The 22,087-nt window shown below is 38.1% G+C and overlaps 1 protein-coding gene across 14 annotated transcripts in view; it reads left to right on the plus strand.

Moving 5' to 3' along the window:
* git2a (G protein-coupled receptor kinase interacting ArfGAP 2a) overlaps positions 1-22,087 on the plus strand; it is a 120,285-nt gene that overhangs the window by 53,075 nt on the left and 45,123 nt on the right. For 9 of the 14 annotated variants that reach the window (XM_063034349.1, XM_063034355.1, XM_063034354.1 and 6 more), the window contains exons 9-14: positions 9,191-9,242; positions 10,521-10,593; positions 12,026-12,123; positions 12,527-12,638; positions 16,803-16,939; positions 17,869-18,018. In XM_063034349.1, coding sequence (XP_062890419.1) covers positions 9,191-9,242; positions 10,521-10,593; positions 12,026-12,123; positions 12,527-12,638; positions 16,803-16,939; positions 17,869-18,018 — 622 coding nt within the window. Of the gene's footprint in view, positions 1-9,190; positions 9,243-10,520; positions 10,594-12,025; positions 12,124-12,526; positions 12,639-16,802; positions 16,940-17,868; positions 18,019-19,870; positions 20,198-22,087 lie in introns of those variants that run through there. The other 5 variants (XM_063034353.1, XM_063034360.1, XM_063034364.1 and 2 more) reach the window with 3 other exon arrangements.

Consider the following 22,087-nt stretch of genomic DNA (forward strand, 5'->3'; position numbering starts at 1 on the left):
TTGTAACCCTCCTAACCTAAATTTACATGTCAATTTTTCCAATGATATTCTTGACATTTTACCTTTCCAAAGATATTTTCTCACACATTTATTTAACTCTTGAAAAAATTACTGTGGCAATTGTATTGGTAATGTTTGAAACAAATACTGTAATCTAGGAAATATATTCATTTTTACAACATTGACTCTACCTACTAATGTTATTGGTAGTATCATCCATCTGTCAAAATCTTCTTGAATTTTTTTCAACAATGGTAAATAATTAAATTTATATAAATTCTTTACATCATTATCAAGTCTTATACCTAAATACTTTATACCATTTACCGGCCATCTAAATTGGGTTACTAATCGACATTGACTATAGTCTCCTTTAGTAAGAGGTAAAATTTCACTTTTATCCCAATTTATTTTGTAACCTGATACCTTCCCATATTCATCCAATCTAGAAGATAGTTTATGTAACGAATGTTGTGGGTTTGTTAAATAGATCAAAACATCATCGGCAAAAAGATTAATTTTATATTCCTCCTGATTAACTCTAAAACCCATAATATCTGGATCAATTCTGATTAGTTCTGCTAATGGCTCTATCGCCAGTACAAATAAAGCAGGTGATAATGGACAACCTTGTCTAGCTGACCTTTTTAACTGGAATGGTGTTGAAATTTGAGAATTTGTCACTACTTTAGCTTTAGGGTTAGAATTTAAAGTTTTAATCCAATTTATAAAAGATGTTCCTAACCCATATTTTTCTAATACTTTAAATAAAAAATCCCATTCTAATCTATCAAATGCTTTTTCTGCATTCAAAGCTACTGCTATACTCTTCTCATCCCTTTTTTGTGCCAAATGAATTATACTGAGTAGCTGGGTTACATTATCTGCCAATTGTCTATTTTTAATAAATCCTGTTTGATCCATATGTATTAATTTTGGTAAATATTTAGATAATCTATTCGATAAAATTTTTGCTATTATTTTATAATCTGTATTCAATAAAGAAATAGGCCTGTATGATGTTGGTTTCATAGGGTCTCTGTCTTTTTTTGGCACTATTACAATCGCTGTTGAAAAAGATTCTGGAAGTTTATGTATTTTTTCTGCTTGACGTATTAGTTCCATAAAAAGAGGAAATAATAAATCTTTAAATTTTTTATAAAATTCAGGTGGAAAACCATCTTCTCCTGGAGATTTATTACTTTGGAGTGATCCTAAAGCTTCTTCAACTTCTTTTAATGTAAAAGGCATATCTAATCCCTTCTGTTCTTCCAAATTCAATTTTGGAAGAGAAATTTGTGATTAAAAACCTTTCTATCTCATTAACATCATTTTGGGATTCTGATTGATATAATTCAGAATAGAAATTTTTAAAAGTTTCATTTATTTCAAGAGGTTTATAAGATATTTTATTTGCCCTTGTTCTAATTGCATTTATTGTTTTGGAAGCTTGTTCTGTTTTCAACTGCCAGGCAAGAATTTTATGTGCTCTCTCACCTAACTCATAATACCTTTGTTTAGTTCTTATAATTGCTTTTTCCGTTCTATATGTCTGAAGCGTATTATATTGTAACTTCTTATTAACAAGTTGTCTTCGTTTTTCTTCTGACATATATCTTTGAGATTCTTTTTCTATTTTTGTAATCTCTTTTTCCAATTGATCTGGTTCTGCCATATATTCTTTCTTAATTTTAGACGTATAACTTATTATCTGGCCCCTAAGATATGCTTTCATCGCATCCCATAATATAAATTTATCATCCACTGAATGAAAATTTGTATCCAAAAAAAAATTGAATCTGCTTTTTCATAAAATCACAGAAATCTTGATGTTTTAATAATGTTGAATTAAATCTCCATCTATAAGCCACTTCTTCCTTATCAGCCATTATTATTGTCATTAATAAAGGGGAATGATCTTAATAATATTCTTGCTTTATATTTCATATTTTTCACTCTGTGTTGAATATGCATTGATAATAGAAACAAATCTATCCTTGAGTAAGTTTTATGTCTATGGGAGTAGAACGAATAGTCTCTTTCTTTAGGATTGATTCTTCTCCATATATCAATCAAATTTAAATCCTTCATCAATGATAAAGTTAAATTTACTACCTTCGATTTTATAACAGCCTTGGTTGATCTATCTAAGACTGGGTGTAAGCAAAAATTAAAGTCTCCTCCAATTAATATTTTTTCATGTGCATCCGCCAAATTCAGAAAAGCTTCTTGTATGAAGTTTGCATCATTTTCGTTTGGTGCATAAATATTCATAAAAGTCCATAATTCAGAAAAAAGTTGACAATGTATAATCACATATCTCCCCGCAGAATCAGTTATTACATTTTGTATTCTAATTGGTAATGTTTTATTGATCAAAATTGCTACTCCCCTCGCTTTTGAATTAAGTGAAGCCGCAACAACACTTTCCACCCAATCTCTCTTTAGTTTCTGATGTTCTGTTTCTGTTAGGTGCGTTTCCTGTAAAAAAAAGCTAAATCTATCTTCATTTTTTTAATATGTTAAGATTCTTTTTCTTTTCACTGGTCCATTAAGCCCATTAACATTAAAACTCAAAAAATTCAATAAATTAGTCATTATTCTTAACAAAGTTAGTCCAATCTAAAACATTACTTATCTTCTCAACTCTCATAGTTCCTTGGGGAATCTCTTTAAACTTCACCATGTTGCTATGTGTTTCCCTCCCAACCTTCCAGGCGAAAAGAAAAGATAGAAAGAATACAAAAAAAGAAAAAACAAAATACCCCCCCACTAATGTTGTGAATGAAAAGATACACAACACTACCCCCCTCCATTTTACGGGTCGTGGCAAAAGCCACGCTTGCACACATGATTAGCGTAGCAATCGATCAGTGCTTCTTCCAGCTCTCTCGCAACAAAAAAAAATTATATATATATATAGGCAAAATTAATGTTACTATTCCCAACTAATATTCCTCCAGTTTTAACCTTTCTTACCCCCCTCGTATAATTAATGATATATTTATACATTCATCCAGCTTCAAAAATCCAACAAGTCCATTCTTTAACCCAATCTTCATCTTCAATCTATCTCGCTCCCCTGGATTTGTTCTTGTATCTGGTGAATATTCAGAGAATCTCGCACAAACTGCTCTGCTTTCGGGTAGTCATCAAAAAATCTTTTTTCTCCACCAGGCAAAAAAATCTTCAAGGTTGCAGGATAACACAGTATAAATTGATAACCATGATCCCATAGGGTTTTTTTCACTGGATTAAATTTCTTCCTTCTCTTCAAAAGTTCATAACTTATATCAGGGTAGAAAAAAACTTTGTTCCCTTTAATTATCAATGGCCCTTTTCTATCCTTGGCAGCTCGAGCAGCTGCCTGTAGAATCCTTTCCTTGTCTTGAAATCTTAAGAATTTTATTAAAATCGATCATGGATATTGGTCATCTTTTGGTTTTGGTCTTAGAGCTCTATGTGCCCGCTCAATTTCAGTTGGTCGAACCTCCTCTTCCATTTGCAAAACATCCGGGATCCATTTTTGAAAAAATTCTATTGGTTTTTCTCCCTTCGTACCTTCTTTAAGACCAACAATTTTAATATTATTATGTCTACTGAAATTTTCCAACATGTCCACTTTCTCCAAGAGTCGATTTCTTTCCGAGTTCCAGACAAGCAAATCATTTTCTGTTTTTCCCACTCTATCATTCATATGCCCCATTGCTCTTTCCATCTTTTGAAGCTTCTTATCCATTTTGTCCTGCCTTTCCATAACTTTATTATAGCACATCTTCGTATCTCTAAGCTCTTAACTTACTTTTCTTAGTTCAGCCGTTAATTGCAATATAGCCTCTCTTATGTCTCTATCATCTCCTTTACTTCCAATCGCTTCCAATTCTTCCTCCTCTTCTTCATCTGTGTTCTCTGCAGAATCCAATTCTGACTCTGAGTCATTTTCATTTGCAGTGGCTGTCGGTTCTTGTAGTTTGCGTTGTGTCGATTTGCGCATGCGCTCTTCTTTGCGCATGCGCATTTCTGGTGCCTTCTTCGAAGAACCCGTTACCACAACCATTGCTCCCTGTTCTACCGAAGGAGATCCAACCTGAGTCCGAGGCTCCATCGTTGCAGTAGGCCCTTTTTTCTTCCCCTCTCGCGGGTTTAGGAGGCATATCGTAAAGTAGTCTTACAAAGTTTATAAATAGTTTTCAGAAAATATTTATTAACTTTGTTTTGTTTAAACGGTACTTTACTGATTTGTTGCGGGAGAGCTGGATTTACACGTCTCAATCCCACGTCATCACGTGACGCCCCCTTGCTGTTTTTCAAACTGGACTTTGACTTTGCAATACCTGTAGAGCAGGGATTCCCAAGCTGGGGTCCAGCAACCCCCTAGTTAATGGTAGGGGTCCATGGCATCAAAAAAGGTTGCTGTAGAGAACTTGTACTACTTTTTAGAAACTGAACCTTGGACTGTTTTTTTGTTTGTTACTGATTATCATTCCTTTTTTTGACTTTGTCCCCGTTTATTGGTTCGTGCCCTAGAAAGTGGCCATCTGCTGTTAATTCCTTTCCCAGTCTCTTGTGTTTGTAAGCTGTAAAAATTGCTTTCAGTTCTTGTTGATCTTTGTTGAGAATTCCCAGCATTTTCTGTTTTCACTACAGGTTTCTTCCGTCCCTTCCATTCTGCTTTTAGTGCAGTTGCTGAATGTTGACCGCAATCCTTTATCAAAGCGCTACTTTCCCTGTCAAATCAGTTGAAAGATTTTGGTGAAGCAGGAAGCAAATAAATACTGCTTTAAGTTATCAAAAATGTACAATAAAATGTTTCCATAGGAGAGGCAAATAGCATATTAAAGTTTTAAAATGATTTTCCTTTAACTTGCCATTTAAGCAATTTCATCAATAGTCTACAAGGGCACCAATTGTTGAGAAAGTAATCTCTTTCCATTTATTTTCACACTTTGTTTTCATGTGCTCTTGTTATTTTATCTTGTTTTCTCTTAGAATATATACATCTATATTGCCTGGTCCCCCTCTCACCTCCCTGAATTAGAAGGCACAGCAGCGCCTCCACTTCCTCAGCAGATTGAGGCAAGCAAGGTCCCCTCCCACCCCACCCCATCCCATCTTAATTGAATTTTACAGAAGCACCATTAAGACATGAAGAGCATTCTGACAAGCTGCATCTTCTGGCATGGGAGCAGCAGAGCATCAGACCAGAAGTCTGTACGAAGGACTGAGAGGATCATAGGGATCTTTCTACCATCCATCAAGGGGAGTTATCAGGAACACTGCAGAGGCAGGGCCCTTAGTATTATCAAGTGTCATTCCACCCATCCAACCAGCATCCTCTGACATTGTACTGTAAAGGAGGAAACTCTGATGCATAAAGACAAGAAAGATCAGGATGGGAAACGGCTTCTTCCCTCAGGTTATTAGGCTTCTGAACTCCCTGCCACATCACATTTGACGTGTCACTGGATAATTTATACTGCACCCTACACTATTTAATTTGTGGACTTTGTTTATCTATGTAGGTGTAATTTTTATTTTCCCTAGTTATTCTGTGTTTTGTGTGCTACTGTGTTTTACATCCTGATCTGGAGAAACATTGTCTCATCTAGTGGTATAAATGACGATAATCTTGACTTGTATGTTATTACAGACAGGATCTAACTAGCTTTAACCGATGTGATGCTGCAGTAATCAATTTTGAACTCATTGCTATTGTGGTTTTTGGAGTAGCTTATTTAATACTTAAAGATGTAGCAAGTTTAAATAGTTAAGTTTTCTCTTTGTCTTTGAAGTTGAGTGCCAAACAGCAAAAAAAGTGAGCAAACTGAACAGAGGATTTAAGGTTAATAAATGTGGAGATTAGAAATATATAATGAAGGTCAAAATGTTTGCTTTCAAAATAGAGGCTGTTTCACATTTACACATCCAATATTAATCTGGTCTCATTAAAAACGAAATATGGAAGCTGGAAATCTATATTAAAAAAAAGTACTGCACTCAGCAGGTGAGATGAAAACAAATTACTGTTTTGTGTTGACGTCTTTTCCATCTGGCCAGGAAGCTGTTATAGATTTAATGACTTTTAGCAGTAGTGGGGACAGATGAAAAGCAAGGAATAAAGTCTGCAGTAAGATGGAGGGAGGCCTGCAGTGACTGATGTAAGACGTAATTACTGGTAATGGGACATGGGAAACAACAGGTGCAGAATAACAGCAGGAGGGAAATATGAACCATTTGTCACAGTTGGAATAGCTGGTAAGGCCTAGGAACCTGATCCTGAGGTGTCACTACTGGGTAAATACTTGGAGATGTGTTTAATCTTTTAAGTGAATACCTAAGATGTGTTGGACTAAAGTTCATGCAATGAATGGTGATATGTTTCCTTTTACTAAAAAAAAACATTATTGATGGCTATGCTGCACTTACACAATATTAATGGAGTAGAAATTTAATACTTTGAATGGTGAGCAGTATATTCTTAAGCATAAAGGTGTTGCCTACAGTATATTATAATTGTACTTATTCCCTCAATGGTTTTGATTCAGTTAGTCACGCAATGAAATGGACAAGTTGCTGCCATCTGCTGGATCAATGAGTTCCTGCAGCATAGTCACAAAACTGAGAATCTTCTCAATATTTTACTAGGATATATGATATTGTGGGGAGTTTTGCTACCAATTAATTGTAGACTGAAACTTGAATACAGTTAATGTACCATACAGAGATCACAGACATCTCGGATTTGAGTACAGAAGCAATAATGTCTTCCCCGTCTGGAAGTCTGAATACAGTTTTGGTCTCTGAAAATGGATGTTCTTACTATAGAGCGAGTGTAATGAAAATGTACTGGACTGATTCATTGGATGGAAGGGCTGATGTACAAAGGGCATTATGTTGTTTGGCCTATATTCAATTCCAGAAAAAAAAAATCAGTTACAGGAAGGATGCTGCTGACTGATAGAGATTTCAGAACTAATGGTCCACAACCTAGGGAAAGAGGCATGCCCTTTAGAACAATAGTCAAAAGAAACTTCTTCATCCAGAAGGTGGTGAGCCTGTGGAATTCTCTACCACATAGCGGTGCATATTAAATCATTAAGTATATTAGTGAGCGAGGTAGATATATTGCTTAATGCCAAAGTGATATTGAGGAAGCAGTTGTAAGTACTGGAGTGGATGGCCACTTATGGTTGTGTTTCAATAGAGAAACCGGTCTGAGCAGGGGTAATGGTGTTCTTATTTTCCAAGTTTATTTCCTGAAAAGAGGTTTTTAAGGCATAAATGACAGTTCACTTTAAGCTATCTTCATTAAATTTATTCAAAATTTTTTGTTGTCCCTGGAGAAGTTATTTATGTGGTACTATACTATTGAAATATATAAAATTTTGAGGGGATTACACAAGGTAAATGTTGAGTGGATTTTTCCTTTCATGAGGGGAATTTTCAAATATTGGGATAAAGATTGACAAAGAAGTGAGGTGAGAAGAAATTTCTTCTCACAGAAGAGCATTATTCTCGTCCTAGAAAGCAGTGGAGGGATGAGCACTTGGATACATTTAAGAATGACAAGGAATTTTTTTGTTGCGTAAGGAAGACAATGGTTGTGGGGAAAATGCAGAAAAGTAGAGCTGAGGGCAAGATCAGATAAGTCATTACTTTAATGATCTGCAAAGTAGGCTCAAGCACAATCTGGCTAACTCAAGCTGCCATTCCTTATATTCTGGCTGGGAGACTGTAGTGATGTCTAGTGCCTTCCTGAATAGAATTAAACGCTAGGTTTATTTGGGGGAAAATGTACTGAAACAAAAGGACCAAGCAAAAAGGACTGAGCAACTCTTACTATCACTGTCCTTCCAGTAAACTAATGGTTCATTATTCTTCATTCATTTTACCAATTTTATTCTCTGTATGGCAATAATACTTGATTTTTTTTTTCACTCGCACCTGGCATCTGAACTAAATGGCTATTTTTCAAGCATAGATTTGAGTATACCTCATGCTCTTCCAGTGCTTGTATTTTTACATTGCTGAGAAAGAGGCAAGAGAGAACCAAATAGGAAGTCTGCAGTGGACGAGCACTTCCAGCTTCTCTACAATGTAAGACTTGTACAATTTCTAACTGATCAGATCTTATGAAGGTTCATCAGTCTGAAGTGTTAATTGTTTTTCTCTGAGTGTTTCCAGTATTTTCTGTTTTTACTATAGATATCCAAGTTATGCAATATTTTGCTTTTAGGTTCTTCTTCAATAAATCTAGATCCTGACAGATTATTTGCTGCTGGAATGCACCAGTGTCACTCTTGGGCTAGCTTTCTATATGCAACTCGCTAGACTGTCACTGGATAATTACTGGCAGTGGAGATCTTGGGAGTTTTATTTCTACTTGCTCTCCTAACATGTTGACAACAATTTGATCGGTGTTTCAGTTTCATTCTACATCTATGTATTAGCTATGTTATGGGCCAATTGATATTTTTATAATGAAAAGAGTACATTATAATCAAAATGCTAATCAGTGTTTGTTTCTGCCACATTATAGTTTGTCAAGTTGTTGTATAAATCCAATTAAATATATTTCCACTTATTTCTTAAATGCAACCCTTCGGAATGAAGGCACCTGTAAGTAATACATAACAAAATAAATGCAAGTCCATTAGCTGAATATCAGTTTAATATCCGTAAAGATACTTGGCTTAATGCTGAATGTGTGTTGTGTTCCTGATATTTAGTTGTGAAAAATGAGCCTATAACACCAACCTCAAATTGTCACTGTGGTGATTTAACTGTCTGACGATGGATTTGGATCAGGGATGTAATATGTTTAGGTACTTTGTGTGGCACTGACAACATTTGTCAGCTTTTTGAAGTTGGACTCATGAACGCTTGTAAAACTAAGAATCATTTATGCTCGCGTTATTAAAATTATGAACTTTTTACTGTTGATGACTACAACACTGTCCTCATTATCACTGGGATAAGATATTACCTTAGGCACAATGCATTCATACAGGTTTATTTTTTCAAAATTCATTAATATTCGTAGTAAAAGATCAATGCCCATTCTCAGCAAAGCTTGTAGCCCAGAACAGTGGCTATACTGTTTGGAAATCGGAGTAACAAAACTAAAAACAATCAAAGTAGTCTTTTCATTACTTCATTAACAATGGTATTCTCTGTCATCTTTCTTTAGCAGTTTAGATTTGTCAGAATTGGCAAAGGCAGCAAAGAAAAAACTTCAGTCGGTAAGTTTTCTTTGTTTCTGACACCCTAACTAATGTAGTTTGTCATGGAAAATCACTGTCTTACCACAACTGGCTTGAAAAAATCCTTTTCATGCAAGTTTAGGACATTTGGTTTCTTTCATTACTCATCAAAACCCTTGACCTGACCACTAGGGAAAGCAGATAAATCAAAGAAGATGTGTAATTATTTGATACCTTGCACAGCAAGGGTGACAAGCAACTAGTGTTTAATAATTATTGCAGTTTGACTGCTACATTTACTGTTTGGCTTGACCCTTCAACCTAAAGATGCACTTACCCCATTCACTTTGCAAGAATTATATAATTGTTCTTTGACCTTGTGAAAGCATTTGAAGAAATCAAAAGAAATTCAGGATAGTAGATGTGTAGCCTCTCATACTAATTCTAAACAAAATGTAATGGATGTACATGCCATATAGAATTATGAACTTACATAACATCCCATATCGAAGTAAATTTTGCATGTATTTGCATTCACCACTCACCAATTTATCTCTCTGTTCCTGCCACAACTCTGGAGGCATCCGGCATACTTCTGGTGAGCTCATGCCTCTGCTTCCACAGCAACCACACACTTCACATTATAGTGCAAAGCCATCTCCTCATGCCTGGCTGTTTTCTGCCCACCATCACCACCTTCCATAGTAGGGTATCAGATTGTTTGTGGGTGAGCCTCCAGGTATTACTAATACATTTGGAAGGCATGCAAACTCCTTACTTGTCCTGTATAGAAAAAAATGTGCAAGGAAGGAAAGAACTGGAAGTTTTGCTGAGAGCTAAAGAGGGAAATTTATTTTTGATTTCTAATTCTTCAGAAAGAGAAATTTGGAGTCAAAGGTAGTTTTTTTTTAAGCAACACATACAAAGTGCTGGAGGAACTCAGCAGGCCAGGCAGGATCTATGGAAGACAGTAAACAGTTGATGTTTCAGACTGAGACTGTTCATCAGAACTCTGGTCTGGCCCAAATGTCGTATGTTTACTCTTTCCCATAGATGCTGCCTGGCCTGTTGAGTTCCCTCAGCAGTTTGTGTGTGTTGCTTTGGACTTCCAGCATCTGCAGACTTTCTCTTTTAGTGTTTTATTTAAATCTTCTGCACGTAGGTTATTTTCACAATTTCCTCTGTACAGCGATCATTTTTCCAAACTCCAATGTTTTGCAATGTTTTAGTTATATATTTAAGAGGCATTTTAAACATTCTCAAATAGTTTGCATCTTGTGTTTTATCTCAACAGTAAAATGTTCTTTCTCTTTCTAGTTAAGTAATCACTTATTCGAGGAGCTAGCTATGGATGTATATGACGAAGTAGATCGAAGAGAAACTGATGCAGGTGAGGTTTGCAGTGTTTTTGTTCTAACGTTGTGAAATTCTAACAACCTTGCCTGCTTTTATGAAGTAACTTGCTTTGCTTTGATAACCTGTTTGGGATATCTGATGCACTACTTTTCATTTTAAAGTACTCAAATCATTTTCTGCTTTTCTCAGAACACAATTTCCCCTAAAACTTGTGACAATTATCCAAAAGCAGTAATACCAATGCATTGACCTTACAGCATCAGAACTTTTTTTTTAAATAACCCTCTCTCCAGTCCTCAATGCTTGTTCCTGGAAGTTGCTCTTTCAGTTGGGTCCAACAGGATATTTTTGTTTCAGGTATTAAATATACCATGCGATCTTGTAGAACAAACTAGAAATTACTGTGCACGGTCCATTCCCACACAAATATGTCATAGTCTGTTTTATGTAGTAAGCTAGTTGGAAGTAAGTCCATGTGGATTTCTCTGAAAATTTAGCAACAATTTTGTGGAGCAAACAGATTAAATGTTTTCTACGTTTTCATTGCTTGAAAAATGAATATTGTTCTATGATAGTTCTGACTTAGTTGGTAGGGTAAATGTTTTGTTCTGCAATATACTTATAATATGTAAGCTCAGATTGTGTCCCTTTCTCTGACAATATCCGTATATAATAGTGCTGTATGTAGGGCCCATTTTTATGGAGTGAACTGAAAATATGAGCTCTGGTGATTGTGTACCTACTGATGTCTCTACACTCACACACTGCATGCTGTGTGTAAGGGTAAACTATGCTTCAGTCACTAAGTGTGCGGGTGACTTCCATATTATTGGGGGTGGGGGGGGCGCTTAAGTTCCTAGGCAAGTCAGTATCACAATTTTCCGTAACGTGAAGATCTATCACCTGCCCACATGTGGAGAAATGCAAGTTGAAAAAAATGTTTATTTTTTTCCCAAGTTATTCTGTATGCATTTTATCCTGTATCTCATATTGTTGGGTAGTGGTTTGTGAAATTCCATTACCTGAAAAGCCATAACACAGGTATCATCTGCACTTTGATTGCTGGTGGAGTTTCAAATAAAATACTTGTCAACACTAAACTGAGATTGAGTAGTTTAATTTAATTTCAAATCGTGAGGTTCTAATTTCGGACGTGGAATTGCAAAAGTAGAAGGTGCCAGAAGGATTAGTGACAGATAGCATGTGCAGCGGCTGTCAAGAAGAGCATGATGGTCAAACGAATGGATGGAGAGGCCAGTGATGTGGTCATGCTCCTGTTACCTTTTAGGAGGATGAGTGTGAATGTCCAGATTAACTTTTTCACAATTGCAGTATCTTTATGGTCCTGTCTCTGAATTTAGTTCTGGTAATTTCAGTGATTCACTGTTAAATATAGGCCTGAATAGATGAGCTTCTCTGTTTTGTATAGTGCTGGAACAAAGTTGAATTATTTTTTCTGTATGCAGTTTGGCTAACAACTCAAAATCACAGCACGCTGGTCACTGAAACAACAGTCATTCCCTTCCTTCCTGTTAATCCAGAGTATTCAGCAACGAGAAATCAGGTACACTTTGTGTAAATATGTTTAACTTGTCAAACTATTGTGAATTTTACTGGTTTGACAATGTGCCGTGTTAATAAACTAAGTAAATCTATATTAGAATTTTAGAACTTTTATCTTTGTTTTTGGCTTAGTGTTTTTTTTTTGTTGCTGCTAGATTTCATAGTTGTTGCTTAAAAATACTTGCCATAAAAAATCATGGTCATGGGTAGGCCACAACCGCCCACATCGTACGACATGGCACGTAACGAACAAACTTACAACTTGAAAGCCAATACTTTATTTGGAATTTTAAAGTCACGAAGTTCACTTGTAGTTAATTATTCTCCTCTATAAGGTTTTTGTTGCAGTGTTTGTGTACACAATCAGTCTCTTATCTACATGTTATTTTAATTATAAATTGCAGGGGAGGCAGAAGCTGGCACGGTTTAATGCTCATGAATTTGCCACTCTCGTCATTGATATCTTAAGTGATGCCAAACGGAGACAACTTGGGAATCCTGTCACTAGTCCCAAAGGTGTGTATGCTTTTGTTCAATTATACTATATAAACATTTACTCTGGCTGCTCCGGGCTTTGTGCCTGTGGGCTCTGACGTTAACTCGGCCCTGCGCTGAACTGAGGCTGAGGCCTGCTCAGGCTTGGTGTCTGTGGACTCGCTTTTGTTCTAAGTGCCTCACCTTGAATATTGTGTACAGTTTTGGGCTCCTCATCTTTGTGCTGGCATTGGAGAGGGTCCAGAGGAGGTTCACAAGGATGATTCCATGAATGAAAGACAATAGGTGCAGGAGTAGGCCATTCAGCCCTTCGAGCCAGCACCACCATTCACTGTGATCATGGCTGATCATCCACAATCAGTATCCTTTTGCTGCCTTCTCCCCATATCCCTTCACTCCACTATCTTTAAGAGCTCTATCTAACTCTTTTTTGAAAGAATCCAGAGAACTGGCCTCCACTGCCTTCTGAGGCAGAGCATTCCACAGAACCACAACCCTCTGTGTGAAAGTTTTTCCTCAACTCCGTTCTAAATTGTCCACCCCTTACTCTTAAACTGTGGCCTCTGGTTCTGGACTCCCCCAACATCGGGAACATGTTTCCTGCCTCTAGCGTGTCCAATCCCTTAATAATCTTATATGTTTCAATCAGATCCCCTCTCATCCTTCTAAATTCCAGTGTATACAACCCCAGTCACTCCAGTCTTTCAACATATGACAGTCCCGCCATCCCGGGAATTAACCTCATGAACCTACACTGCACTCCCTCAATAGCTAGAATGTCCTTTCTCAAATTTGGAGACCAAAACTGTACACAACTCCAGGCACGAGGAATTCTGCAGATGCTGGAAATTCAAGCAACACACATCAAAGTTGCTGATGAACACAGCAGGCCAGGCAGCATCTCTAGGAAGAGGTACAGTCAACGTTTCAGGCCGAGACCCTTCGTAAGGGTGTGATGTGTGTTGCCACAATACTCCAGGTGTGGTCTCACCAGGGCCCTGTACAACTGCAGAAGGACCTCTTTGCTCCTATACTCAATACCCCTTGTTATGAAGGCCAGCATGCCATTAGCTTTCTTCACTGCCTGCTGTACCTGCATGCTTACTTTCATGAAATGTACACTTACATGAAATGTGTATATCTGTGAAAGAGAATCTGGACCTTTGGAAAGCTGTAATCTACTCCCAAGTTCAGAATTCTGTTGGAATATCTCTATCGATGGTATTTCCATCTTGCAGTTATTGTGTTACCTGTTCCTTTTAGTTTAGTTTTCATAAAGAAGAACAAAGAAAGTTAAAGGTTGAGATATTTCACAGCATTTTGATGATCTCCACCTTATTTACTTGTCTTTTTTTTGTACCAAGATGTATTTTGGTGTGATAAATTATCAATCTGGGTGGTGGGATGGAGATACAGGTACGTCTCTACCAAAGGAGATGTAAGGTACCCCTTCCCTTTAGCCTGTAGGTCATCCTCGGGCAAGGTGCAGCACCTATTTAGCCCCCTGATCAGGGTCACTTGAAGCCGGTGGTGGATGGTCGTATGAGCAGCTGGAGCATAACACAAGTCCTGGTTATGCGACCACTGACACCAGCTGTCAATCCCTGAAGAGTACTGATAATGGCTGGAGTCATCCATCTTGTAAAAACACTGCCCAGAAGAAGGCAATGGCAAACCACTTCTGTAGAAAAATTTGCCAAGAGCAATCATGGTCATGGAAAGACCACAATCGCCTATGTCATATGACACTGCACATAATGATGACATTAATAACTAGACAGTGTAATACTGTATATTTGGAGAGATATTTAGTGTAATTATTTTATCGCATACTATAAAGGAGAGCATTATAATCCTGTTGGCTACAACTTAGCGCTTGTTTCTATCATGAATGGAGATTTGCATGGACATTGAATAGAGGCTTTTATTCTCCCTTCCGTAATTTAATTTATATAATTTGTCATTGAGAAATGGTTAACTCTAGCCTTGAATTGATGGTACAATGTTAGAATGGTGCATACTGGTTAAATATTTGTAAGTGTGTATTTTTCTCACTCCAAAGAAGTTCTACCAAATGGGAATTAAATTTGCCCTGAAATTAAGTAGATTCTGACAGGATATAGTTGAAATTGGTGTTATTTTAGGAAATGTGCATGCTTGGGATGTGGGCAATGTTTAAACAGATTTTAAGTAATGCTTCTATATGGTGTAACATATTTACTGGAAAATGTGCAACTAGATCATGATGGACATGAACATTTCAATATTTTTGAAACACCACATAAGAGTTATAAATTAATATTTTAACAAATTTTGCTTATACTTTTAAATAAAAGTGACTTGCATTAATGTAAGTTTGCTACCCATCTTCTTCACCTCATAATGTTGAATTCATATCTATAGCATCAGGCCTGCTTTCTGAACTGTAAATTAAAATTGGGCATACAGTATGCATTGGGGAAAATAATAGTTGTTTAGATAAAAATGTGCTCAGTTGAAAAACAAAAATGTATCCTGCTTTAGCCAAGCACTTTGTAGTAAAATGATTTGTGCCATTTATCTGCGCAGATGTTTTAATGAAAATTCTTTAATGGGGGAGAAAAGCGACCAATAATTGTGTATGGACATTATTTACACAGCATTCGCTAAAATCGACGTTCCTTTAATCAAAATTCCCAATGTTCCTATTTAGTTGAGCCCCAAATCGTACTGATCCTAGACTTGTATTGTTTAGAAAGGTGGCCTGCTCACCGCTGAGTCACAGGGCTGTTAAACAGAGTTAGCTGACAAGCCACGTTGGCATACAAGCTCTGGTGAGAGGATTGCACATGTTTCTTATATTAATGTAATGTTTAATTTTCTTGAAACTTAGTCTAAAATGAGACCATTTTTCACTATTAGAGTGTGCTGTAAGATAGTCAATTTGTGTTCTTAAGTGCAGATCCCATGATCTTGTTGTATTAAGAATCAATTTGGTAGTGGGGTTAAGCTCCCACTATCTATTAAATGCTCCCAATGGCGTGCGGCTCAAATAGCCTCTGACAACCAAGTCCAGCTCCTGGCCTTCATGTGTGGCTTAGCTGCTAAGCCTGATGGAACCATTTCTACTAACGGGGTAAAAGTGAGTTACTGGCACCTTAAAACCAGTTGCTTCAGGCAGATAAGGCTCGTCAGCCGTGGTTGGCAGCTCACCTAGGACAGGGAAAACTCTGATCTCAAACCTCTGCTGCCTTGTGGCTATACCCACTCATGGGGAAGGCTCCAGGAGTAAACCCAGAGTGAAAAATCCAGAGCTGGAGTCCCTAAGGCAGTCCTACATTGAGTTCAATGCAGTCTTGCATCTCCTGCGGTGACACTGCTGGTCCTAAACTATCGGTCTCTGCCATTGCTTGGGTTTATCAGATGCGTGGGGAGGGGGAGCTTGCTCTCCATTTTGTTCTGCCCTGGCTTGTGTATCTAGACAGCCAGGATGCAGCATCGATGGTCAACCTGACGGACAGAGTCCTCGTCATTGAGAGTCAATTGGGTGTATAACCACAAGGTTCTGTTGTAGTCCAACTAGAATGACAAACAATGGCCGAAAAAATGAGAATCAGGGTGTGTCAGATCAGAGTTTATTTTTGACAGATCTGAAGATTGGTTCAGAGTTGGCCAGTAGAGGTGAACAATTTAAATCAATGTTTTCTCATAATTTGTGGATAATGATTTATAATGGTTCACCAGAAAGAATCCAAGGTCACAGATATTGAGACAATTATAGAGCTCAATATAACAGATTGATATAAATGGGGTGCTAGAATGATGTAATTTCTTTGTTTAATGCCCCTTGATCATTCACACCTAGTTTAAGAATGATTGCATATCTTTTCATACCCCATTCCATGCAAGGAATTGTTATGCCGAACATTTCTAAAAAAGAATGGAGCTAAAGAAGATAATTGTTAATACATTAAGAGTAGTTGATAGCTACTTGACAATACTTGGATAAAATGACAGGTTATTCTATTCCATATTCGTTTTTTCTAATTTTTAAAATCTGATCTTTCATGCCAAAGGTTAACAATGTAGATATGTAATGAGTAGTCATCTACAATTTAATTCATTTCAATTTGGTTTTTTAAATGTTTCTGAGTTTGTATAACCTGTTTGGAAGATGCTTAGTGTTTTTTCTGCTTGTTAACATAGAAAATGTGGAGCTTGTACTGAAGAGCATTAGTGATCATGGCAGTGTGAGCCATGACAATGATCAGCCCGACTATGACAGTGTTGCTTCAGATGAAGATACAGATCATGAACCTGCCACTAAAGCAAACAGAGCAAAGGTACCTCTGCTGTGTATTTTTCTACTTTAGTTGGTGCCTGATACTAATAGTTGAGTGTTATTAATGTTGGAAACTATTTTGTTCTAGTTTATTTTCAGTCTGTTACAAAAGGAATACATTTTATTATGTATTTTCATGGAAAAATTGCTATTTCACAAAGAAAGATGCGAGTGCTTTAAGCTCAGTTTGCTTCCCATATAAAACCCAAAGTTTTCCATGATATTTTTCAAAAGTAATATTTGTTATCAAGGGAAATCCCTTGAAAGTTCCAGTAATGTAATTATAGGCATCCATTAGTCTCATGAGACCATGGATTTGCACCTTGGAAGGTTTCCAGGGCGCAGACCTGGGCAAGGTTGTATGGAAGACCAGCAGTTGCCCATGCTGCAAGTCTCCCCTCTCCACACCACCGATGTTGTCCAAGGGAAGGGCATTAGGACCCATACAGCATTTAGGGCAAACCTGATTATTTGGTTAAGTGCAGTGCTGTAGAGGAATAACATATTGCTTCAAGAACGATAAGACAGTAATCTTAAAAAGATTCACCTCACTGTGGTAAAACAGGGGTTCCCAATCTGGGTCTGTGGTATTGGTCCATGGCATAAAAAGGTTGGTAACCCCTGGTGGTAAAATCTTGCATTTCCTTGTCACACTTCTTTTTAAAGAGTCAATCCAATAACAGTTATTTGGGCATCATTTAAAAACTGAAAAATTCTGGATGCTAACTTGCATGTTAATATATTTGTTATTCTATAGCATGTATACAATGGCCTTGATAGCTTTTGACACCTGTTTGGCTTAGCTGTAAGAATCAGTGAAAGCACTGTGATTATACAGAGAACTTTGGGTAGAAAGAGACTGTAGCTTTGAATTTTGTACCAACTACATCAGCAATGGAAGAGAATTTGCTTATGTCCTTCTTGTTGTAGAGCATGGACTCTGATCTGTCAGATGGCCCGATTACATTGCAGGAATACATGGAGGTGAAAAACGCACTCAGTGCTTCAGAGGCAAAGGTGCAGCAGCTGATGAAAGTGAACAGCAACCTGAGTGATGAACTGCGTCTGATGCAGAAAAAAGTAAGAGGCCTTTTTTTGTAGAGCTCAGTTCCCACTAGTTAGAATAATTTTCACAAGTTTATGTTACTATATGAATTATTTATCTGTCAAATTTTTATCCACAATCTTGATTTCACATTTCTCACTTTGTTTCTGATGTCTTTTTGTTGTCTTGGCCACTGGAGTCCAAAATGCAGCACTTCTTCTTGCACTCCAGTTTTTGTTTTGCCTAATGAGGGTAGAACAGATCAAAGCTTTTGACACTTGTGAGATTAAATGAGAGATGAGGTGTGTTTCATTAATTTTGGGACACAGACACCCGTACTGGGTAATAGCTGTTGGGATCATCATCATGTGCTGTCGCATGAGGTGGGCGATCATGGTCTTTGATCACGATTGCTCTTGGCAATATTTTTCTACAGAAGTGGTTTGCCATTGCCTTTGAGTCATAGAAAAGTACAGCATAGAGATAGCCCCTTCAGCCCATCTAGTCCATGCCAAACCATTTAAACTTACCTACTCCCTGAACTGAGACCACAACCCTCCATGCCCCTACCATCCACATACCTATCCAACCTTCTCTTAAACTTTGAAATCAAGCTCACATGCACCATTTGCACTGGCAGCTAGTTCCCTAGTCTCGTGTCCCTCTGAGTGAAGCTGTTTTCCCTAGTCTCGTGTCCTTCTGAGTGAAGATGATTTCCCTAGTCTCTTGTCCCTCTGAGTGAAGATGTTTTCCCTAGTCTCGTGTCGCTCTGAGTGAAGATGTTTTCCCTAGTCTCGTGTCCCTCTGAGTGAAGATGTTTTCCCTAGTCTCGTGTCCCTCTGAGTGAAGCTGTTTTCCCTAGTCTCGTGTCCTTCTGAGTGAAGATGATTTCCCTAGTCTCTTGTCCCTCTGAGTGAAGATGATTTCCCTAGTCTCTTGTCCCTCTGAGTGAAGATGTTTTCCCTAGTCTCGTGTACCTCTGAGTGAAGATGTTTTCCCTAGTCTCGTGTCCCTCTGAGTGAAGATGTTTTCCCTAGTCTCGTGTCCCTCTGAGTGAAGATGTTTTCCCTAGTCTCGTGTCCCTCTGAGTGAAGCTGTTTTCCCTAGTCTCGTGTCCTTCTGAGTGAAGATGATTTCTCTAGTCTCTTGTCCCTCTGAGTGAAGATGTTTTCCCTAGTCTCGTGTACCTCTGAGTGAAGATGTTTTCCCTAGTCTCGTGTCCCTCTGAGTGAAGATGTTTTCTCTAGTCTCGTGTCCCTCTGAGTGAAGATGTTTTCCCTAGTCTCGTGTCCTTCTGAGTGAAGATGTTTTCCCTAGTCTCGTGTCCCTCTGAGTGAAGATGTTTTCCCTAGTCTCTTGTCCCTCTGAGTGAAGATGATTTCCCTAGTCTCGTGTCCCTCTGAGTGAAGATGTTTTCCCTAGTCTCATGTCCCTCTGAGTGAAGATGTTTTCCCTAGTGTTCCCCTTAAACTTTTCACCTTTCACCCTTAGCCCATGATTTCTAGCTGTAGTCCCACCCAGCCTCAGTGGACAAAGCCTGCTTGCATTTACCCCATCGATACCCCTAAATTTTCTGTACCTCTATACAAAACTCTGATCTCAAACCTCCGCTGACTTGCTCAAGGGGAATGCTTTGGGAGCAAGCCCAAGGAAAAAGTTCAGAGCTGCAGTCCTACGTTGAGTTCAAAGCTAACTGACGATTCCTGTGATGCTGCTGGTACCAAACTGTATTGGTCTCTGTTGTTCTTTTGGGTACATCAGATGTGTGGAGGTGGGGAGCTTGCTACATGGGCAGCAGCTCGCTCTCCATATTCCTCCATATTTAGTTTCCTGAGAAAACTAAGGAAATTTGGCCTGTCCTCTAAAACCGTCACTTAATTTTTATAGATGCACCGTAGAAAGCATTCTTCTAGGGTGTATCACAACCTGGTATGGAAGTTGTCCTGTCCAAGACCGAAAGAAGCTACAGAAGATCGTGAACACGGCGCAGCACATCACACAAACCAATCTTCCGTCTGTGGACTCACTTTACATCGCACGCTGTCGGATCAGTGCTGCCAGGATAATCAAGGACACGGCCCACCCAGCTAACACACTTTTCATCCCTCTTCCCTCCGGGAGAAGGCTCAGGAGCTTGAAGACTCGTACGGCCAGATTTGGGAACAGCTTCTTTCCAACTGTGATATGACTGCTGAACAGATCCTGACCCGGATCTGGGCCGTACCCTCCAAATATCTGGACCTGCCTCTCGGTTTTTTCGCATTACCTTACTTTCCATTTTTCTATTTTCTATTTATGATTTATAATTTAAACTTTTAATATTTACTATCGATTTGTAATCCAGGGAGCGGGAAGCGCAGAATCTAATATCGCTGTGATGATTGTACATTCTGGTATCAATTGTTTGGCGACAATAAAGTATAAAGTATTATACTGCCCTGGCTTGTGTATCATGGAGACAGCTAGGATGCAACATCAATGGTCACCTCTGACTGATGGAGGCCTCTACCAGCTATTATCAACACTCTTCAGAGATTGTCTGCCTGGCGTCAATGGCATATCCAGGATTTGTGATACGCACTAGCTGCTCATACAGCCATCCACCACCTGCTCCTGTCGCTTCACGTGACCCCGATCAGGGGGAACTGACCAGGTGCTGCAACTTTCCCAGGGGTGACCTGCAGGCTAGCGGAGAGAAGGAGCGCCTTACACCTACTTTGGTAGAGACATATCACCACCTGGCCTACTTTAAGTGGAAACTGCTGGGATAGTTTCCATTTGGGAAGCCAAATTAACTAAAACTAAACTAATAAAGGTAGCGCTGGCTCAAGCAAAGGTAACATAAATTTAAAGAAAAACACCAAAGAACAAAATACAAAGTACATTTATTGTCAAAGTATGTATATATTATAAAACCTTGTGATATGTCTCTTTACAGGCAGCCACTAAAACAAGAAAACCCAAAAGAACCTATTTATTAAAAAAAAACAAACACCCTACGTGGAGGGGGGGGGGTGGAAGTAAATCATGCAAACAATAAAAGCAAGCAAACAGCATTCAGAACAAAAGTGAGTCCATAGACACGAAGCCCAGTGCAGGCCCACAGCCTCAGCCTCAGTTCATCACACAGCGGAGCAAACCGTTGTAGAGCCTGCAGACACGAAGTCCAGATCATTCTACTTAATACAATTTGGGTAGTTAGTAGATTGTGGTGGACAGGGAAGTGAGTTTCACAGCCACAAGCAAGGTCATGTCAAGGAAAAAAGACATTTCGCTAAATTGGAGTGGTTTATCATAATGCACAAAACATTCATAACTGGATGATTTAATGGCACTGATAGAGATAAATGGATTTGATTGAATACCCATTAATGAGACATGGTAGAATGGTGACTAAGGTTAGGAATCAAATATTCCAGAATGCCTGACATTTCAAAAGGACAACAAAATGGAGTACTAAAAAGGGATGGGATAGACCTGGATGTAAAGGATGACACAATAATAGGAGTGATGATAAATGATCTTAGTACAGTAAAAGGTGAGCCACAAATACAATACTTAAAAGAGGGGGATTGTATTGATTAAGAAATTACTTCAGCCAAAGATAATAGGTTTATGGTGGTTGACTTCCATTGTCTTCTGGATTGGAATAGTTCCATTGCTGAGGTGGTTAGATGTTCATAGAATAAATTCAGAACAGTTATTCTGGAGCAGTATGTCATGGGACCAATGAGAAACAGCTGTTTTAAATATTGTCTGTTGTAAAAAGATTTAGTTAATTTTTAAACTCATGGTGAAGGATCCTTTAGAAAAAAGTGATAATATTCAAAGTTCAAGGTACATTTATTATCAAAGAATGTGTACTATATACATTCCTTACAAGCAGCCACAAAAAAGAAACCCTATAGATTCCATTTTTTAAAAAAACAGTCCATCAAACACCCAATGTATGAACAAAAAAATTGTACAAAGAATAAAAGTAAGCAAATAACATTCAGAAAGAAAGTTCACAAAAATGATTTCACAGCCACGAAGCCAGTCATCACTGCAGCTGGTCCAGGAACCCGTTAGTTGGAGACCACAGCTTCACTTCAGCACAAAGAT

The sequence above is a fragment of the Mobula hypostoma genome, chromosome 27 (genome assembly GCF_963921235.1).
Source record: "Mobula hypostoma chromosome 27, sMobHyp1.1, whole genome shotgun sequence".
Lineage (NCBI taxonomy): Eukaryota > Metazoa > Chordata > Chondrichthyes > Myliobatiformes > Myliobatidae > Mobula > Mobula hypostoma.